At 45.1% G+C, this 17095-nt stretch overlaps 1 protein-coding gene across 1 annotated transcript in view; it reads left to right on the plus strand.

The window, feature by feature from the left end:
- Positions 1–9482, plus strand: part of JAM2 (junctional adhesion molecule 2) — a 146239-nt gene extending 136757 nt beyond the window's left edge. Inside the window, exons 9-10 of the mRNA XM_068270582.1 lie at positions 1238–1277; positions 3590–9482. Of these exons, the coding sequence (XP_068126683.1) occupies positions 1238–1277; positions 3590–3622 (73 nt within the window). The 3' untranslated portion in view covers positions 3623–9482. The remainder of the gene's footprint in view (positions 1–1237; positions 1278–3589) is intronic.
- Positions 9483–17095: the final 7613 nt, after the last annotated feature.

Here is a 17095-nt window from a genome sequence, read left to right on the forward strand (position 1 = left end):
AAGCCCTGCTTATTATTGCTACCCTAAACACTGAATGAACAGGTTGCATGTAACCTATAGAAGTAATACATTGTGTAAGGCATTGGTGATTTTCAGGTTGAGCTGTGTATGGCCATACATACACATACATGGCCAGAGCTGGATTCCACCTTTGAAGCCTAGTTAAACCCAAAATTAAACAATGAAAATGTTCAAAATAAATCATGTTGCTTCGTGTAAAAAATAAGTATTGCCTATAGAAGTGTTTATAACTGAAACTCCCATTGTGTGGCTGTTCTCCTCTGCAGCAGTGCACTAGTGATGGTCAAGTAGATGCAAATAACTTCGAGTTGATGCAAATTTATGCCACTTGAAAATGATCCAATAAAATCCTGCTGAGGTAAAATTCGATCGGTTCATGTTCAAGCTGCATGAATTTGCATATAAATATCATCAACTCGAAGTCATTTGCATCTACTTGGCCATCACTACAGTGCACTATACAGGCATAGGAGCTTTCCTGTAGGCTGGTTTTGTCTTAGAAGAGAAGGTCTTACAATTGCTCACTTCCTACTTCCTGTAAACAAGTTCCGCCCCCACCTGTAGACACATGGGGCATTATGCATGTCGACTATTGGTGAAATAATAAGCATGTGTAAGAGTCAGTGATGTCCGACTCTCTATTACTGCTTCAAGGATCAGTTGAGGGTAGGGTTAATAACACACCCGTAATTCATTAGGTGTCAGGAGCCCCCCCCCTCCATTTTGTCATTTTTTACCAATGCCTTCTAAAGCTCTATGTCAAACCCCACCTGGTCTTTAATTTTAATGGTGGCCACACCATACATCTAGCGATTTTTGGGCCAGATCCACCATCCATTTCGATAATTTCATCGAATCTGATGAAAAGTGGGGCCACAACATGTCCAGCCTGAAGTTTTGGGTAATAATGGGCAACACCCGTTATTATTGTGACGTACGCTATTGACCCCCAGGTCTGTCCTAATTGAGCTCTTCTTCACGGGCTCCTCCCCTATTTATAGACCCGGTTAGGCTACGAGGTGAGCTGGACTCTATTAACAGAGGAGGAGCCAGCGGCAGCCTGTTAGTTGCAGAACGTTTTACCTTTTGGTTGATTTATGTCTCTGCTTTTCTGGCTAGTTGTTGTTGTATAAACCTGTAGCCATTTGTGTTGTATGTTTAATAAAGACATTAAAAAAATTATCATCTAAAAATAAAATGTTTTCTTGTTCTACAGGAAGGACAGTTCTCAGACATCAACACTGCAAAAGGAGAATGTAAGTAATGTTAACAGTTGAGGTGAACTTGTGAACCCCCTGAGCTGATCATTTGTTTTAAATGTCATACTTCGCAAAAAAAACCTTTAAATACGTTCATTTACTAGAAAACAGTGGCGGTCAAACGGATCATGGAGAGTCTTTAGCCAGAACCATGCCCCCTCTACTCACCAACCCACCATCCTTTTTTGGGCACAACAGAAGTGGTTCAGTCCAAGCAGACAATGGTCTGATGGTTCTTTTAAGATGGAAACATTACTACCATGTTTCCTGGAAATTAAGACATCCCCCAAAAGTAAGCCCTAGAAGGAATTTTGAGCATGCTCAAAATGAGTCCTAGCCCGAAAGTAAGGGGAAATATTGTAGCCCGATAATGGAGCCATTGTCCCACCTACAAGACTATCGGCTCCAGTAGAAACATGAATTGCCATACTTTTCCATAGGCTGAAGCTCTGGGACACAGCGGCATGAAGCTGGGGGGGGAAAAAGAGGATGCTGGTGGACATTGGAAGACACAGGGGACAGTGCGGCATAGAGCTGGGGGTAAGATGAGAATGAAGGAGGACGCCAGGAGGACATGGGGGACCGGGAACACAGGAGGACAGGAGATAGAACAGGACATGGGTACAGAGGGGGGCACCAGGACATTAAAGGTACAAGGGGGACACAGGGGCACACAAGAGGTAGATCCAGCAGAGGAAGAGGCAGTACAGTAGGGAAGGCAGGAAGACACACAGCATAGGAACTTGTGTGTTCATAGAAATGTAAGACATCCCCTAAAAATAAACCCTATCACATCTTTTGGAGCAAAAATTAATGTAAAACACTGTCTTATTTTTAGGAAAACACATAGCAATGCAAAAGTGTATACAAGCCTAAAAGGATTACTTCACTTTAGTACATATATCTATATACCGTAACATATCATCAATATGTTATGCAATTCACAAACTCGCCTTCGCCTAATTAATTTTAATTTAGCAACCCCCCACTGGGCAGTAAAGAACCCAGCAAGTTGTTTTCCCCCGATGCAATTGGAAATAACAACATGTTTCGCCCTTGAAACAGGGCTTCATCAGGAATCAACAGAACAGTGCATTAATGTGATAACAAAACAATTGAGGCCCCACCACATCACATACACAAGAAGACTAGCAGCGTGTCTTTCCTTCATAGCTGGCTGCTAATAAATTGAAGCAGAAAGAGGAATTTTTATAGCGCTAATGATAAAATTGTTTATGTAGCACTGATATACAGTATGTCACATCAAGCTTTGTTAACCATTTACCGACATCCTAACGTATTAAAACGTCATGCTTACCGCTATTAACAGCAACATGACGTTTTAATACGTCGCGCATTCCCGCCGCTGCTACCGCCGTGTGTCCGCCGCTACCGCCGCCATTACCGTCGGGATCCCGTGCTGGGCGATTGGGGAAGAGGACTGAACAGTCCTCTACCCAATCGCAGTGCCTGGAGTGAATGGACGTGACCGCGAACAGCGGCTACGTCCATTCACATAAACAGGAAATGTAACAGTTTAATAAAGTGTGTAAAAAAAAAAAAAAAAAAGTGAACACGTCCTATGAGTGTTCACCAGCGCCATCTTGTGGCCAAAAAGTATATTACACTTACAAAATACATACATTTTTAAGTATATACACATCATTAATAAAATTACACTTCCAACCCTCCCCCCCCAAAAAAACACTTGTAAAAAAAAAAAAACAGCTTAAAAAAATAAAATAAATAGTTGCCTTAGGGACTCAGCTTTTTTTATTCTATATTTTATGGGGGAAAATTTTAATTTATTACATAGGGGCTTGTAATTATGGCCAGAACAAACAGAAAAATAACCACTTATATTTCAAAATAATATACTGTCGCCATACATTGTGGTAGGGACATAATCTAAACGGTTTAATTATCGGGACCACTGGGCAAATAAAACGTGTTTGTTTTATCCACAGGAGAATGTTTAATTTTAAAACTATAAAGGCTGAACACTGAGAAATAATGATTTTTTTTCTTTTTTTTTCTGTTTTTCTCATTAAAATGCATTTAGAATAAAAAAATTCTTAGCAAAATGTACTATCCACAGAAAGCCTAATTGGTGGCGAAAAAAACGAGGTATAGATCATTTTCTTGTGATAAGTAGTAATAAAGTTATTAGGGAATAAAAGGGAGGAGCGCTGACAACTGAAAATTGCTCTAGTCCGTTAGGATAAAAACCCTTGGGGGTGAACTGGTTAATGAAGATAGAATTTAACTAGGGGAAGTGCTGACTAAAATATTTTTATTTTCTCTTACAGGATTTCAAACACACAAAGTCCTTTGTGATATGAGAAATCCTTTTGTCGAGGAAGCCATTTTAACCGTTGTGTTTCCAGAACGGCTGCTTCATTGTCCATAAGACAGACTTGGAAAAAACAAACAAATATCTATTTTTACATAAGATGTAAATGACCACATTCAGAAGAAGAAAACATAATTTTGTGCTTTAAACTCAACAGCCAGATTAGCATGGCAACAGCGATGTTCTTCTACGGTCGTCTTGGCGTGAGTTCCGCCATCTTGATAAGGAAGAGGCCTTGAAGTTCCAGAGTCTTCTTCACCATGAATGACCATGCAGTGTCCTAGTACTTTCCTGCGCATACTTCACCATCCAGCCAGCGGCGATCATATGTGTATATAGAGAGAATCAGTGCTAGGCATTCGTGCTCATGTAGAGCAGACACTCTGAGGTGTGATTTTAACGCCTTGAGAAATAGTCATGATATAGGCATTTGCTAGGCCGTCTGCTGAGACTAGCTGTTTAGTATGTTAACCTGTTAGGTGGATAGCTAATACGTGTTACAGAAAAGTTATATTGCAACACAGAACTAGCGAAGCGAATAGGTGTGTAAATATAAATGCTTTGGTTTCTTTCTGAGGGCCTAATTTCTTGGCCGGAAATAATAAGTGATTCAGCAAACACAGTCTTGATTTGTTACGTACTGTAAGTAATTCTTATTATAACTCCTGGGTTATACCAGACACTATCTCCTGAGTCATACAAGACAATAGTAAGGGTTGTGAAAAGTTAGTGTATCAGCAGCTTTCTGATGGCAGCCTCACGCTTAAGAGGTTTACCCACATTGTGATTTTTTCCCGCGAGTGGCGATTTTTTCATTTGTGTGAGATGAGCGAGGGTTTTCTCGATTTTGCAACATAAGTACATATGCGCAATTAAACAAACTACATTTTGCAAGGCATGACGATTATCACCATCACAGCGTATCGGATCTTTAAGTTACCCGACGACTGCCGTGCAAAGTGCCGCGATCGTTTATACTCTTGTTCGTGCCAGTCATGTAACATTGCGTAATGTTCTGTTTTCCCGCGGGGAGGGAGATGGGTCGGGGTAAGCTCATTCGTCAGGTTGCGTCGCTGAGGGATCCTCGATCCATCTTCCAGTGAGTACGGGCATTTACAACCGTCACGGTGGATCGGATCTTGGGTGAGATTTGGGCTCTATGCGGTCCAACAAACTGAAACCGAACACAAGGAATCCAGAGCAGGAGATTTGGGTGCAGCCGGCTCCACCATAGACCGTAATAGGAATCATGGCTATAGCGGGGCACAGTGAGTAACTTCGGCGCCGTCACAAGATGGAGCTGAAGGTACTTTTAAAACACTGTAATTCGGCCGCCAGCAATAGCTGAAAGCTGAATTACATTATTCCCCACCATCCACATGGACCTGGAAGGGGAATAGTAATGAATGCCGCCGGGACTTGTGCAGGAGCAGGATAAGCCATATATCGGCTGAATCCTGCGCCCAAGTCTCCCGGCGGCGATTTCTCTTGTACGCACTGAAACTGGTTACCTGTAAAGAAGTTGCTATCATTTCCATGGGACCGCAGTCGCATGTCTGTAATTGCAGTAACCTTTTTGCCATCCTTGCTATACGTCTGTGATGACCCAGATGAGGATTGCGAAATTCCACTGCCTAATAGTACTTTTTAATGAATAAAAAATGAAGGCTGTGTTTGCTGGATGACTTTAAAGGACAATTGTACTGAGGGATATGGAGGCTGCCATATTTATTACCTTTTAAGCAATACCAGTTGCCTGGCTATCCAGCGGATCCTCTGCCTCTATTAGTTTCAGCTATAGACCCTGAACAAGCATGCAGCAGATCAGGTGTTTCTGACATTATTATCAGATATGACAAGATTAGCTGCATGCTTGTTTCTGGTGTTATCCAGACACTACTATGGTGGCTGGATGATGTAATGGTTAAGGGCTCTGCCTCTGACACAGGAGACCTGGGTTTGAATCTCGGCTCTGCCTGTTCAGTAAGCCAGCACCTATTCTGTAGGAGACCTTGGGCAAGTCTCCCTAACACTGCTACTGCCTATATAGCCCGTCCTAGTGGCTGTAGCTCTGGCGCTTTGAGTCCGCCAGGAGAAAAGTGCTATATAAGTGTTGTGTGTGTGTTTGTACTGTAGCCAAATAGACCAGCAGGGCTGCCAGGCAACCGGTATTGTTTAAAAGGAAACAAATATGGCAGCCTCCATATTTTTCTCCCTATAGTTGTCCTTTAAGCCCCAGTTCAGGCAGTTTTTTATATGAATGTAACATGTTACTTTAAAGAATTATGTATTTAAAGGGACCCTGAAGTGAGAGGTATGTAGAGGCTGCCATATGTATTTGTCTTTGATGTCTTTGATCTTTCATACATCAGTAGTGTCTGAATCACACTGAAACAAGCATGCAGCTAATCTTGTCAGATTGTTTTCAGAAACATCTAATCTGCTGCATGCTTGTTCAGGGTCTATGGCTAACAGTATTAGAGGCAGAGGATCAGCAGGACAGCCAGGCGAAGTGCATTGTTTAAAAAAAACAAAATATGGCAGCCTCCGTATCTCTCTCACTTTAGGTATGCTTTAAATTCTCCACTAGTCTCTGCCGCAGAAAGAACCCATTTTCCTTTATAAATGGCATCAGATGGAGAGAAGTAATTTTTATTGATGGATTCGATTTTCCCGGAGTGACTCTTGTGATAGCCAGACCATTAGCCGCAGACCAGAGACTGCAATCAGGTATATATGTCAGGCAGCCAGGCTGAATCACTGCCTACACAGTTATTTATAAGAAGTCTGTGATATGCACTCCGAGGTCTATGCTTTGTATTTATGTAAAGAGGCGGAGATGAAAATGATTCCCTCTTAAAGGGACTTCCCACTTTCAACAAGAAAGCACCTTTGTGGGTGGGACTCCTATTGACCGCGCCCCCTGACTCCTGCTGATTAACTTCATGGGGCCGAACCGGTATAAAGTGTTTGCGTTATGATTTGTTATAAATTATCCGGAGCATCGGAATCCTCTTTCATAGAACTGTATAATGACAACAATGTTTAAACACTTAAAGGTGGAACCAAAGCCTAAACTTTGATTTTTTTTGTTTTTGTTCAACCCTCTGGGCGATACAATTAGATCGCCCAGGAGGGGGCGCAGCACTTTTTAAAAAAAAAATTATTTTTTAAATCATGTAGCGAGCCCCAGGGCTCGCTACACGATAGCCGCTGCCCAGCGGCATCCCCCCACCCACTCCGATCGCCCTCGGCGATCAGAGTAAGCAGGGAATCCCGTTCAGAACGGGATTTCCTGCTGGGCTTCCCCGGTCGCCATGGCGACCGGGCGGGATGACGTCACCGACGTCATGGACGTCGTGACGTCAGAGGGAGTCCGGATCCACCCCTCAGCGCTGCCTGGCACTGATTGGCCAGGCTGCGCAAGGGGTCGGGGAGGGGGGGGGCTGCGCGGCACGGCGGCGATCGGAAGTTACACGCAGCTAGCAAAGTGCTAGCTGCGTGTAACAAAAAAAAATTATGCAAATCGGCCCACCAGGGCCTGAGAAATCCTCCTGCACGACATACCCCGAGCTCAGCTCGGGATTATCGCTCAGGAGGTTAAAGAACACCTGAACTGAGAGGGATATGGATCCTGCCATATGTATTTCCTTTTAAACCATACCAGTTGCCAGGCTGTCCTGCTGATGTTTCTTGCATTAGTAATGTTTGAATCACACACCTGAAACAAGCATGCGGTAAGTCCTGTCAGACTTCAGTCAGAAACATCTGATCGGTATGCTTGTTCAGGGTCTATGTCTGAGGCGCAGTGCACACCAAAAACCGCTAGCGGATCCGCAAACGCTAGAGGTTTTTGAAGCAGATTTCAGAGCGATTCTAGGCATGTTTAGATAGATTTTCTAAACATGCCTAGCGGTTTTGGGAGCGTTTTTGTGTAGCAGATTTTATATTTTCTTACAGTAAAAGCTGTAACTGAACAGCTACTGTAACAACGCTTGGAAAACCGATCTGATTTAGCAGTTTTCAGAGCAGTTTTCCACTTTCCTATACTTTACATTGATGCAGAAACGCCTCAGAAATCTCAAAAATGCTGCAGGACCCGAGTTTGCGTTTAGGGGAAAAACAAGCCGCTCTGGTTTGCACCAGCCCATTGACTAACATTAGTCAAGCGGTTTCAAACCCCCCCAGAAGCGTTTCATGGTGTGCACCAGCCCAAAGAGTATTACAGGACAACCAGGCAATGGTATGTTGTTTAAAAGGAAATAAATATGGCAGCCTCCATATCCCACTCGCTTCAGGTGTCCTTTAAAGTGGATCCGAGATGAACTTTTACACATTGCTTAATTGTGTTCCTTTCCTATTGTTTATTGGGCATTCCTCAAGCCAAATACTTTTTTGTTTTTGTTTTAATACTCGAATTCCCTATAAACTAATTAAGCCACGCCCACAGGTTTGTTAGAGAGCCAAGGCACTTTCAGACAGTAGCAAGGACTCATGGGAGCTCAGTCTGAGCAGGAGGAGGGAGGGGTATTACTAGCCAGAGATTTCGGAGGCAGAGGGGAGTAGGAGGGGGGGATTAGGTTTTTTTGCTCAAGATGCAGATAAGCCTGCCTCTGTGTAATGTTTACAAACAACATGGCTGCTGTCATTGTATCACAGAAAGAAATAATCATATTCTATTAAAGCTGTTTGCAGCTAGATTTGCTGTGTAAACCATCTAAACTTTAGATAAGATATATAGACAAGTTACTTGTTATAGTTACTTTTTCATCTCGGATCCGCTTTAAGAAGCAGTGATGATGGGTCATGTGTTCATTGCTGTCTGGGTCGCTGCAACGATGTATACTCACTTCCTGACAAGAGGAGAAAACTAGAGACAAACAGAAATAAAAATTGACAAAAAGCTCTAAACCTTCCTCAGTTTGCTACCTTCCTTGGGTACACTTATGTACTTACTTATAGGGTTACTTATGCCTTAAAAAATCAGTTTTACTTAGCCCCCTGCAGTCATCCTGTGCCCACACCAGCATTCCGGGACCCTCCAGCAAGCAGCGGCAACACGTACATATAATCAAGCCGCCAGCACTGGAATGACTGTCTGAGCTCCTCTTCACCCAGAATTCCTATTACAGCCTATGGCGGCGCCGAAACCTCTGGCACTGTTCTGGCTTGCTTTGGCAGTGACCCCCTAATAGCTAGTCTGAGGCTACTGCACATGTGTGTTCCAGTGCTGCGCGCACTCTAATTGTGCTCCCGTTGCCAGGAGTGTTCTGTGCATGCGCAGTATCTTTTTCCCCGTACTGCACATGCACAGAACGCTGCCATGCACGGGAACGCAATGAGAAAGCACATGGCTGACCAGCTTTCAGGAGGCCGCCACAGGTGGCCGGAGGGTACATCGCAGGATATTGACCCCACCCACAAGGCCGCACCCTTCCCATTTCTTGTTGAGTTTGGGCCCCCTTTAAGTACTGAAAGTATTTTTTTTTTTCAAATATTTAGATTTATTTTTGTTGTAGATTAATAAATGTGCCTTAATTTAAATTTCACAGGCGAGAATGTATACATTTTCTTTTCTACTGAGTAAATATAAATATATATATATATATATATACAGCGTTCGTTGACTCGCCCTATATCCGCAGGCCTGTGAATGGACTGTTCGATCTTTCTTTGCTTTTGATGTGAATTGCACTATGGCGCCTCGACAGCGTCCAGAAAAGCATATTCAGCTATTGTTCTGCATGCCCAAGAGATGAAGATATTAGTTGCTTAGCACTTTTCTTTTTGTCATTGTAAGATGTTAACCTTATGTAGGATACAGTATAAATAAAAAGTGTGTTTTTTTATTTTGTGTCCAGTTGTTGCATTTTTAATAAAAATAAAAGAAAACAGCTTTGATTTTTAGACATTTTAATAGATAAATTGTTATTAAGCAAAATTTAAAGTCATATTCCACAATCAGGACAGGCTCTGCTGCACATCCCATGGATAGCACATTTTCTGTAGCTATGTTTTCCTAAAAAAAAAAAGAGGCCTTGAACTACCTGAAATTCAAGGTGAAGATGGTAATCACATGATCTATGTTCAGCCCTCCATTTCCTGTGTCATTTCATTCCCAGTATAAACCTCTCTTCATGCGGTACAGAGGATACAGTGCAACAGACAGGATAAGTGTGTGGCAGGGTATGCCGTTAAACTATTTACCATATGTACTGGCGTATAAGCCAAACTATTTACCATATGTACTGGCGTATAAGCCGACTCGTGTATAAGCCAAGGTACCTACTGTTCCCTCTGAAACCAGGAAAAAGTCATTGACTTGTGTATAATCTCCCTTCCCCACTATAGCGCCCCCCTCCCCTCGCCCCAATATAAATAGCCAGATACAACCCATGATTGGGCCGCACCAGGCCAATTGCTAGATGTTTCCCATTTCAAGGCAGCCTCCCCTCACCTGTACAGGGCAGTAGTGTAGTAGGTGCCCCTCTAAGGCCCCCCAGCTACATACAGAACATTCTCACCTGTCAGCACCGGGGAGCCCTCTTTAGCCTGTCTGTTGCACGCTGTGTCTCAAGATGCCACTAGAAGGCATCATAGAAATGAGACACAGCTAGAAGGGATTGATGTCACCAATGCAGGCTCCATACTGCACTCCCCATTGGCCATCCAATAGTCTGGGCCTCTCCAGCCATCAGATCCGCTTCCTTCTGGCCATCCGATTTGACATGCAGGCAAGCAGGGCTGTGCCGGCATTGCTCCGATCCTCTGTGCAGCTGTCCCCACAAACCCACTCAGCACCAGTGTCGGTACAGGAGCCAGCATATCACTGCTGCATTTCTCGACGATCCGTTCTGCACTCGGTGTTACAGAAACAGGTAATTCCATACACTGTCTTGGACACAGCAAATACGTGACTCGCATATAAGCCGGGGGAAGGGTTGGGTCTTTTGAGCACATTTTTGTGCTAAAAAATGTAGGCTTATACGCAAGTATATGAGGTATGTAGTGACCTCTCACTGTGGGGTGATACTTTGCGCTGTATTTTGTCACAGCACAGAGTGGGGAGGTCATTTAGGTTTATATCAAATATAAACATTCAACTAAATAATTTCAGGCTGTAGCTTCTCTACCCAGGCAGTAGTGTTATAAAGTATCACAATAAAGAGAACTTGAACGATGGTGCTCAAGCTGACTTCAGTAAAGCTAATGACTCAAGTGTAGGAAAGGGTTTCATCTTCCTAATTTTCTTTAGAGAAAGTTGGTGCTTCCTGCACAACCTTGATATGGGCCAAAAGTTTTATAAGGGGTGCTCAGGCCGAATACCCAGATCGCTTGATTCGCTCCTTAGGAGACCATACCATACCAGAGAAGGCTGACACTCCCAGTGTTGCAGATAGAAGCCGATGTTTCGGGACTCACACGCCCCTTCATCAGGGCTTAACAGGTCTATCTAACAATATCACCCAGGGAAAAGTCCATGCACCTGGGCATACACTCACTGTCAAGCAAGGTAAACTCCCAGGAGCATACATGAAAAAGGGGCACCCGGAACTGTGGGTATAGGGTGAAGTCAAAAACCGCTCACCATGCTATTACTATTCCCACTCCAGGCCGCCGTGAACTTAAAGAGAACCCGAGGCAGCACACCGCCTCCTGGATCCATCTGCGCCGATCCATGCCACTCTTCATGGCTCTGTTCATCCTCCGCAGCCCGTTCCTCCTCCGATCACCGGCAGAAGAATCTAAGATGGCTGTGACCCGGAAGTACTTCCTGGGTCACGGCTTAGCTGGTGATTGGAGGAGACGGGGGAGTGAGGTGACAGAGGCGGGGAGTAAGTTGGTAGAGGCAGGGGGAGCAATTTGATTGACAGATGGCAGGTCAAAAGAAGGCTACCGACAATCAGATTGTCGCCAGCCTGTCGCTAATTTTTTTTTTTTTTGGGGGGGGGGGGGGGGGGGACAGCAAAGCCCAGGGGGGACTGACAGCGGCACCAGAGGGACACAGATGCACGTCATTGAGCAGAGAACATGCCTCTGTGTCCTATAATGTAAATGTTATCCGCCTCGGGTACACTTTAAAGAGAGTCTGAAGCGAGAATAGATCTCGCTTCAGACCTCATAGCTAGCAGGGGCATGCGTGCCCCTGCTAAAACGCCGCTATAGCGCGGCTTAACGGGGGTCCCTGTCCCCCCAAACCCCTCCGTGCAGCGGGGGAGCGCTTCCTGGTTGGGGCAGGGCTAACCGCCGCAGCCCTGCCCCATGCGCGTCTGTCAGACGCGTATCTCCGCCTCTCCCCCGCCCCTCTCAGTCTTCCTTCACTGAGAGGGGCGGGGGAGAGGCGGCGATGCGCGTCTGATAGACGCGCTGGGAGGCAGGGCTGCAGCCGTTAGCCCTGCCTCCAGGAAGGATATCTCCAGCGACCATTTTCCGACCAACATTTGCGGGGGGTGGGTTGGGGGTGAAGAGACCCCCGTTAAGCCGCAGGATAGAGGCGTTTTAGCAGGGGCACACGTGCCCCTGCTATATATAAGACCTGAAGCGAGATTTAGTCTCGCTTCAGTGTCTCTTTAATGGAAAGGTGCAATTCGGCTGCAAGCTATTGCTGGCGGCTGAATTGCACAGTTTTTTCGTAACTTGGGCTCCATCAATGCTGGCGCCCATATTACCCTCTGAGTGCCGTTATAGCCGTAATACATATAGCCAATGGCAACACTCAAATATCCGGCACCCTTTTTGCCTGCCTCACTCTCAGGCTGCTGCTGCTGCATACTAGTACATGATCGTTTTTTTCCAGCAAATCTGATCACTTTGAACACGTCAGACATATACGGTCCCAATATATACAATCGATTCACTTTTGATTGATTCTGGACAGTTTATTGATAGAAAGCTCTGGGAGGGGGCAGTGCAGGTGCGGTGAGCGATCCGTGACCACTTACATTAAGTGGTAAAACATTTGCCATTCGTTTAACGGATTTCTGTTGAAATCTAACAAAATTCATTTGCTTTGTGGTATAAGTATAAGGGATGGTCAATGAGTTCTGAGTTCATACAAGATCATGAACATTTTAAATGCAAATTCATGGAGCTTAAAAATGGACCAATCAAATTCCACATTCCATCTCTGAAGAAGCTGGTTTAATCCAGCGAAACAGCTGTCAGGCACTGGATACCCGCACTGTTTTGTACCTGCTATCTCCCAACTGGAGTAAAGGGGTTTTTAAGAAGTGGTGCCCCGCTTTTTCTCTCTTCCCTACTGGATTACGCAAGGACTTTTTGGATGTTCACGCTCTGTCTCCCAGCTCCGGTTGCTCTGCCCTGCTGCGTTTGGTGCCAGGTACTGTTTTCTTCTTATTGCAAATTCCACCCTGGCAGGATTTGATTGGTCCATTTTCAAGCTGCCCACATTTGCATTGAAATTTGCATAATCCTGTATGAACTTGGAACGATTTACATCTCATTACATCTCAACTCATCCTTAGAAGGTACCAATCACTGTCAAATAACGAATTGTAATTATATAGGGATCAATTAGATTTGCATATTGGCCCATTATCAATCCATGTATTACTAACCTTAGGACACTAACTGGCCTCAGTACCATCCCATTTCTGTCCCCTCCACCCATATCCCATGTGCTCCTGCTTAGTATTGGCGCCTGACTTTCTGCCTTTTCTGTTTAGTAGGATAGTAACCCCTGTATTACCATACTATAAAATCTATTTTCAGGCACTCACATTCGTGACCAAAAGTTCTACAGGCACTTGTATTGACCAGAGGAAGTGGGCCAAGACCTGTGAAACACGTCTACTGTGCATGAATAAACATTACTTTTTCCATTAAATAATGGTTTGTCCTTCTGAGAAGGTAAGAAATTACGCTTCTCATATATACAACATTTAGTAGTACATCATCAACGACACCTGCGACCAGTGTTTTTTTTTTTTAGTATAGTCCATAGCCATAGGGTTTTTTTTAGTCACAAGGACCTTTAGTCCTCACAACTAATCCAGGAGAGCAACCGACCAGCATCTGCGCCAACAGGCCTGGGACACCGAGTGGGTACAGTTATATTCCCACAGGCTCAGACGGCGGTTGCAAATGTTGCAACCCACCCTTATGAGTATGATACTTATACACGTGTTCTTATTTGCATACGTATAAGATCGCCGCCAGGAGACTTGGGAGCAGGATACAGCCGGTATATGGCCTATCCTGCTGCTGCACAAGTCCCGGCGGCGTTAATTACTATTCCCCCTCCAGCTCCACGTGGATGGTGGGGAATGATGTAATTCAGCTTCCAGCTATTGCTGGCGGCCGAATTACAGTGTTTTGAAAGTAACTTCAGCTCCATCTTCTATTGGTGCCGAAGTTACTCACTGAGCGCCGCTATAGCCGTAATTCCTATTACGGTGTACGCCCAAATCTCCTGCGCTGTTATTACAGCGCTCGTTCTTACATCTAGCCATAAAGCACCATTGGGCTCCTGGTCTCTCTCATTCACAGAAACTTGGAGGTTACTGGTTACCATCAAGGATCTTAACTTTTTCCACTATAGCAGTGGTCCTCAAACTAAGGCCGCCTCCTGAGGCTCTTTTACCGCCCCCCCCCCCCCCCCAAATGTTATACTTATGGATGCGGTCAGCTACATTTAACTATTGGTGCCCCGCATATAGAATAGCAGTGCCGGCACCACCCATCCACATGGAATCCAGAAAGCAGTAATTTGCTGGTTTCCAATCAAATTCCACATCGGGTGACACTGCTGTCCTATTGGACTGCAGGTTGTCACCTGGGTATACTTCACTGTCTGGCCCGCAAAGACTTCTACATCATTTTATGTATAATCCGGCCCTCCAGTAGTCGGAAGTATGTTGACCCGGCCCTCGACCAAAAATGTTTGGGGACCCCTGCACTATAGCGTAGCATTGGCTCTTCTATCATAGTGGTGCCCGCCCCTGAGGAGGCAGTTATAAAGTTAAAGTAGACACCCGCTGTTAATTCCAAAGTGAACTTGAGTCAGAATAACACTTACTATGACTGTCCCCCTCTTTTTTTTTTTTTTTTTTACCTAATGCAGAAATCCATGACAACTGAAGTGAGAGGAATATGGAAGCTGCCATACTTACTTCCTTTTAAACAATGCAGATCGTCTAGAGCTCTTGCTGATCGTCCGCCTTCATTCTTTTAGTTTAGCTATAGACCCCCATCAAGCATGCTGATTAGATGTTTCCGACAACACTGACAAGATTAGCTGCATGCTTGTTTCAGGTGTGTGATTCAGACATTACTGCAGCCAAATGGATCAGCAGGATTGCCAGGCAAGTGGTATTGTTTAAAGTGAACCGAGCACTATTTTTAGCTCCCAGGGCATCTCAATAGCACATGAAAAATGCATGCCAACAATATGTCTCATTATTAAAATACACTTCCATTTTACCTTTTATTTTACAGTCAAAGTCATTTGCGTATTAGCCTACTTCAGCAGGCCTGCCTGTCTGTCCCCACCACAGAAATTTCAGGAAGCTAATTGTTTTATTGTAGTCATTACTAAAAAGTAAACAATACCTTTTCATAAACGGAGGGGGGTGATTAGGACAGTTTCTTCAAAGAGATTATCTAGAGTGAATGTGTCAAGATAGCATCTCTGACTTGTATAAATAAGGACTGTGAAGCCTCCTACACACGCTGTACTACAGGGAACTATGGGTCCGTCAGACCCTCCTGCTGGGCGGGCATTCCAGCGACAGTACAGCGTGTATACAGTCTGTCTGCAGCCTGATAAAGCTGTTTCTGAACGATCCACTCAGCGGATCGTTCAAAAACAGCCTTATCAGTCTGCCTGACAGACTGTACACACGCTGTACTGTCGCTGGAATGCCCGCCCAGCCGGAGGGTCTGACGGACCCGTCATTCCCTGTAGTACAGTGTGTGTACGAGCCTTGAGAAGGGGGAACATGGCAGCTTCTATGCCAGGAGAGAGTCCAGTGAAAGAAAGGGTGCTTAGTTCCCTTTAAAAGGAAACATATGGCAGCCTCCATATCCCTCTCACTACTGTTGTCTTTTAAGCAGCAGGGAAGCATTGTGTCAGCTCTGGAATGTAACATTCTGTGGCTGGCTCTGCACTACTTCTCTCTTCACCTCTCCTCTCTGGGATAGGTTGACTCAGTGGCACAGGTAAAAGCAGAGTACCTCCATGTGATAGGCTGGCTCAGTAGCACAGGTAGAAGGAGAGCACCTCCATGTGATAGGCTGGCTCAGTGGCACAGGTAGAAGCAGTGCACCTCCATGTGATAGGCTGGCTCAGTGGCACAGGTAGAAGCAGAGTACCCCTCTGTGATAGGCTGGCTCAGTGGCACAGGTAGAAGCAGAGTACCCCTCTGTGATAGGCTGGCTCAGTGGCACGGGTAGACGCAGAGTACCTCTCTGTGATAGGCTGGCTCAGTGGCACAGGTAGAAGGAGAGCACCTCCATGTGATAGGCTGGCTCAGTGGCACAGGTAGAAGCAGAGTACCCCTCTGTGATAGGCTGGCTCAGTGGCACGGGTAGACGCAGAGTACCTCTCTGTGATAGGCTGACTCAGTGGCACAGGTAGAAGGAGAGCACCTCCATGTGATAGGCTGGCTCAGTGGCACAGGTAGAAGCAGAGTACCCCTCTGTGATAGGCTGGCTCAGTGGCACAGGTAGAAGCAGAGTATCTCTCTGTGATAGGCCGGCTCAGTGGCACAGGTAGAAGCAGAGTACCTCTCTGTGATAGGCCGGCTCAGTGGCACAGGTAGAAGCAGAGTACCCTTCTGTGATAGGCTGGCTCAGTGGCACAGGTAGAAGCAGAGTACCTCTCTGTGATAGGCCGGCTCAGTGGCACAGGTAGAAGCAGAGTACCTCTCTGTGATAGGCCGGCTCAGTGGCACAGGTAGAAGCAGAGTACCCCTCTGTGATAGGCTGGCTCAGTGGCAGAGGTAGAAGCAGAGTATCTCTCTGTGATAAAACACAAAGAGAAAATCGAAAGCCCCAATAGTGCGTTACAGTAATTCGGTTGATAATCAAGTTTAGATAGAAAAATAATACTCACAAAAATGGGTTGCCGAGCATAGGCAACCACTTATAGAGCTTGCGGGGAAATTAGGCCTGTCCCCTCTCAGGCTAAGAAGTCGCTCTCTGTAGCCAGAATTGGGCGATCACACCCATCCAACCAGTGGATACAAAGTCGTATAAGAATTTTACAGAGGCGCCAATTAGAATAAAATACACTAAAATTTCATAAAATGGGGGGTCTTGGACGATTCACCACTCCAAAAAAGACACTAATATTAATAATCATTAATAATTTATTAATTTTACTCCAACAATCTTTGCAACGCATTTCACGGGTCTATCGCCCGCTTCCTCAGGCAGTATAAGACAGGAGCAACTGAAGTGTCACCAAAGCGAGTGTAACGCCTCTATCTTTAGAGGCGCT

The sequence above is a fragment of the Hyperolius riggenbachi genome, chromosome 2 (assembly GCF_040937935.1).
Source record: "Hyperolius riggenbachi isolate aHypRig1 chromosome 2, aHypRig1.pri, whole genome shotgun sequence".
Taxonomy (NCBI): Eukaryota; Metazoa; Chordata; class Amphibia; order Anura; family Hyperoliidae; genus Hyperolius; species Hyperolius riggenbachi.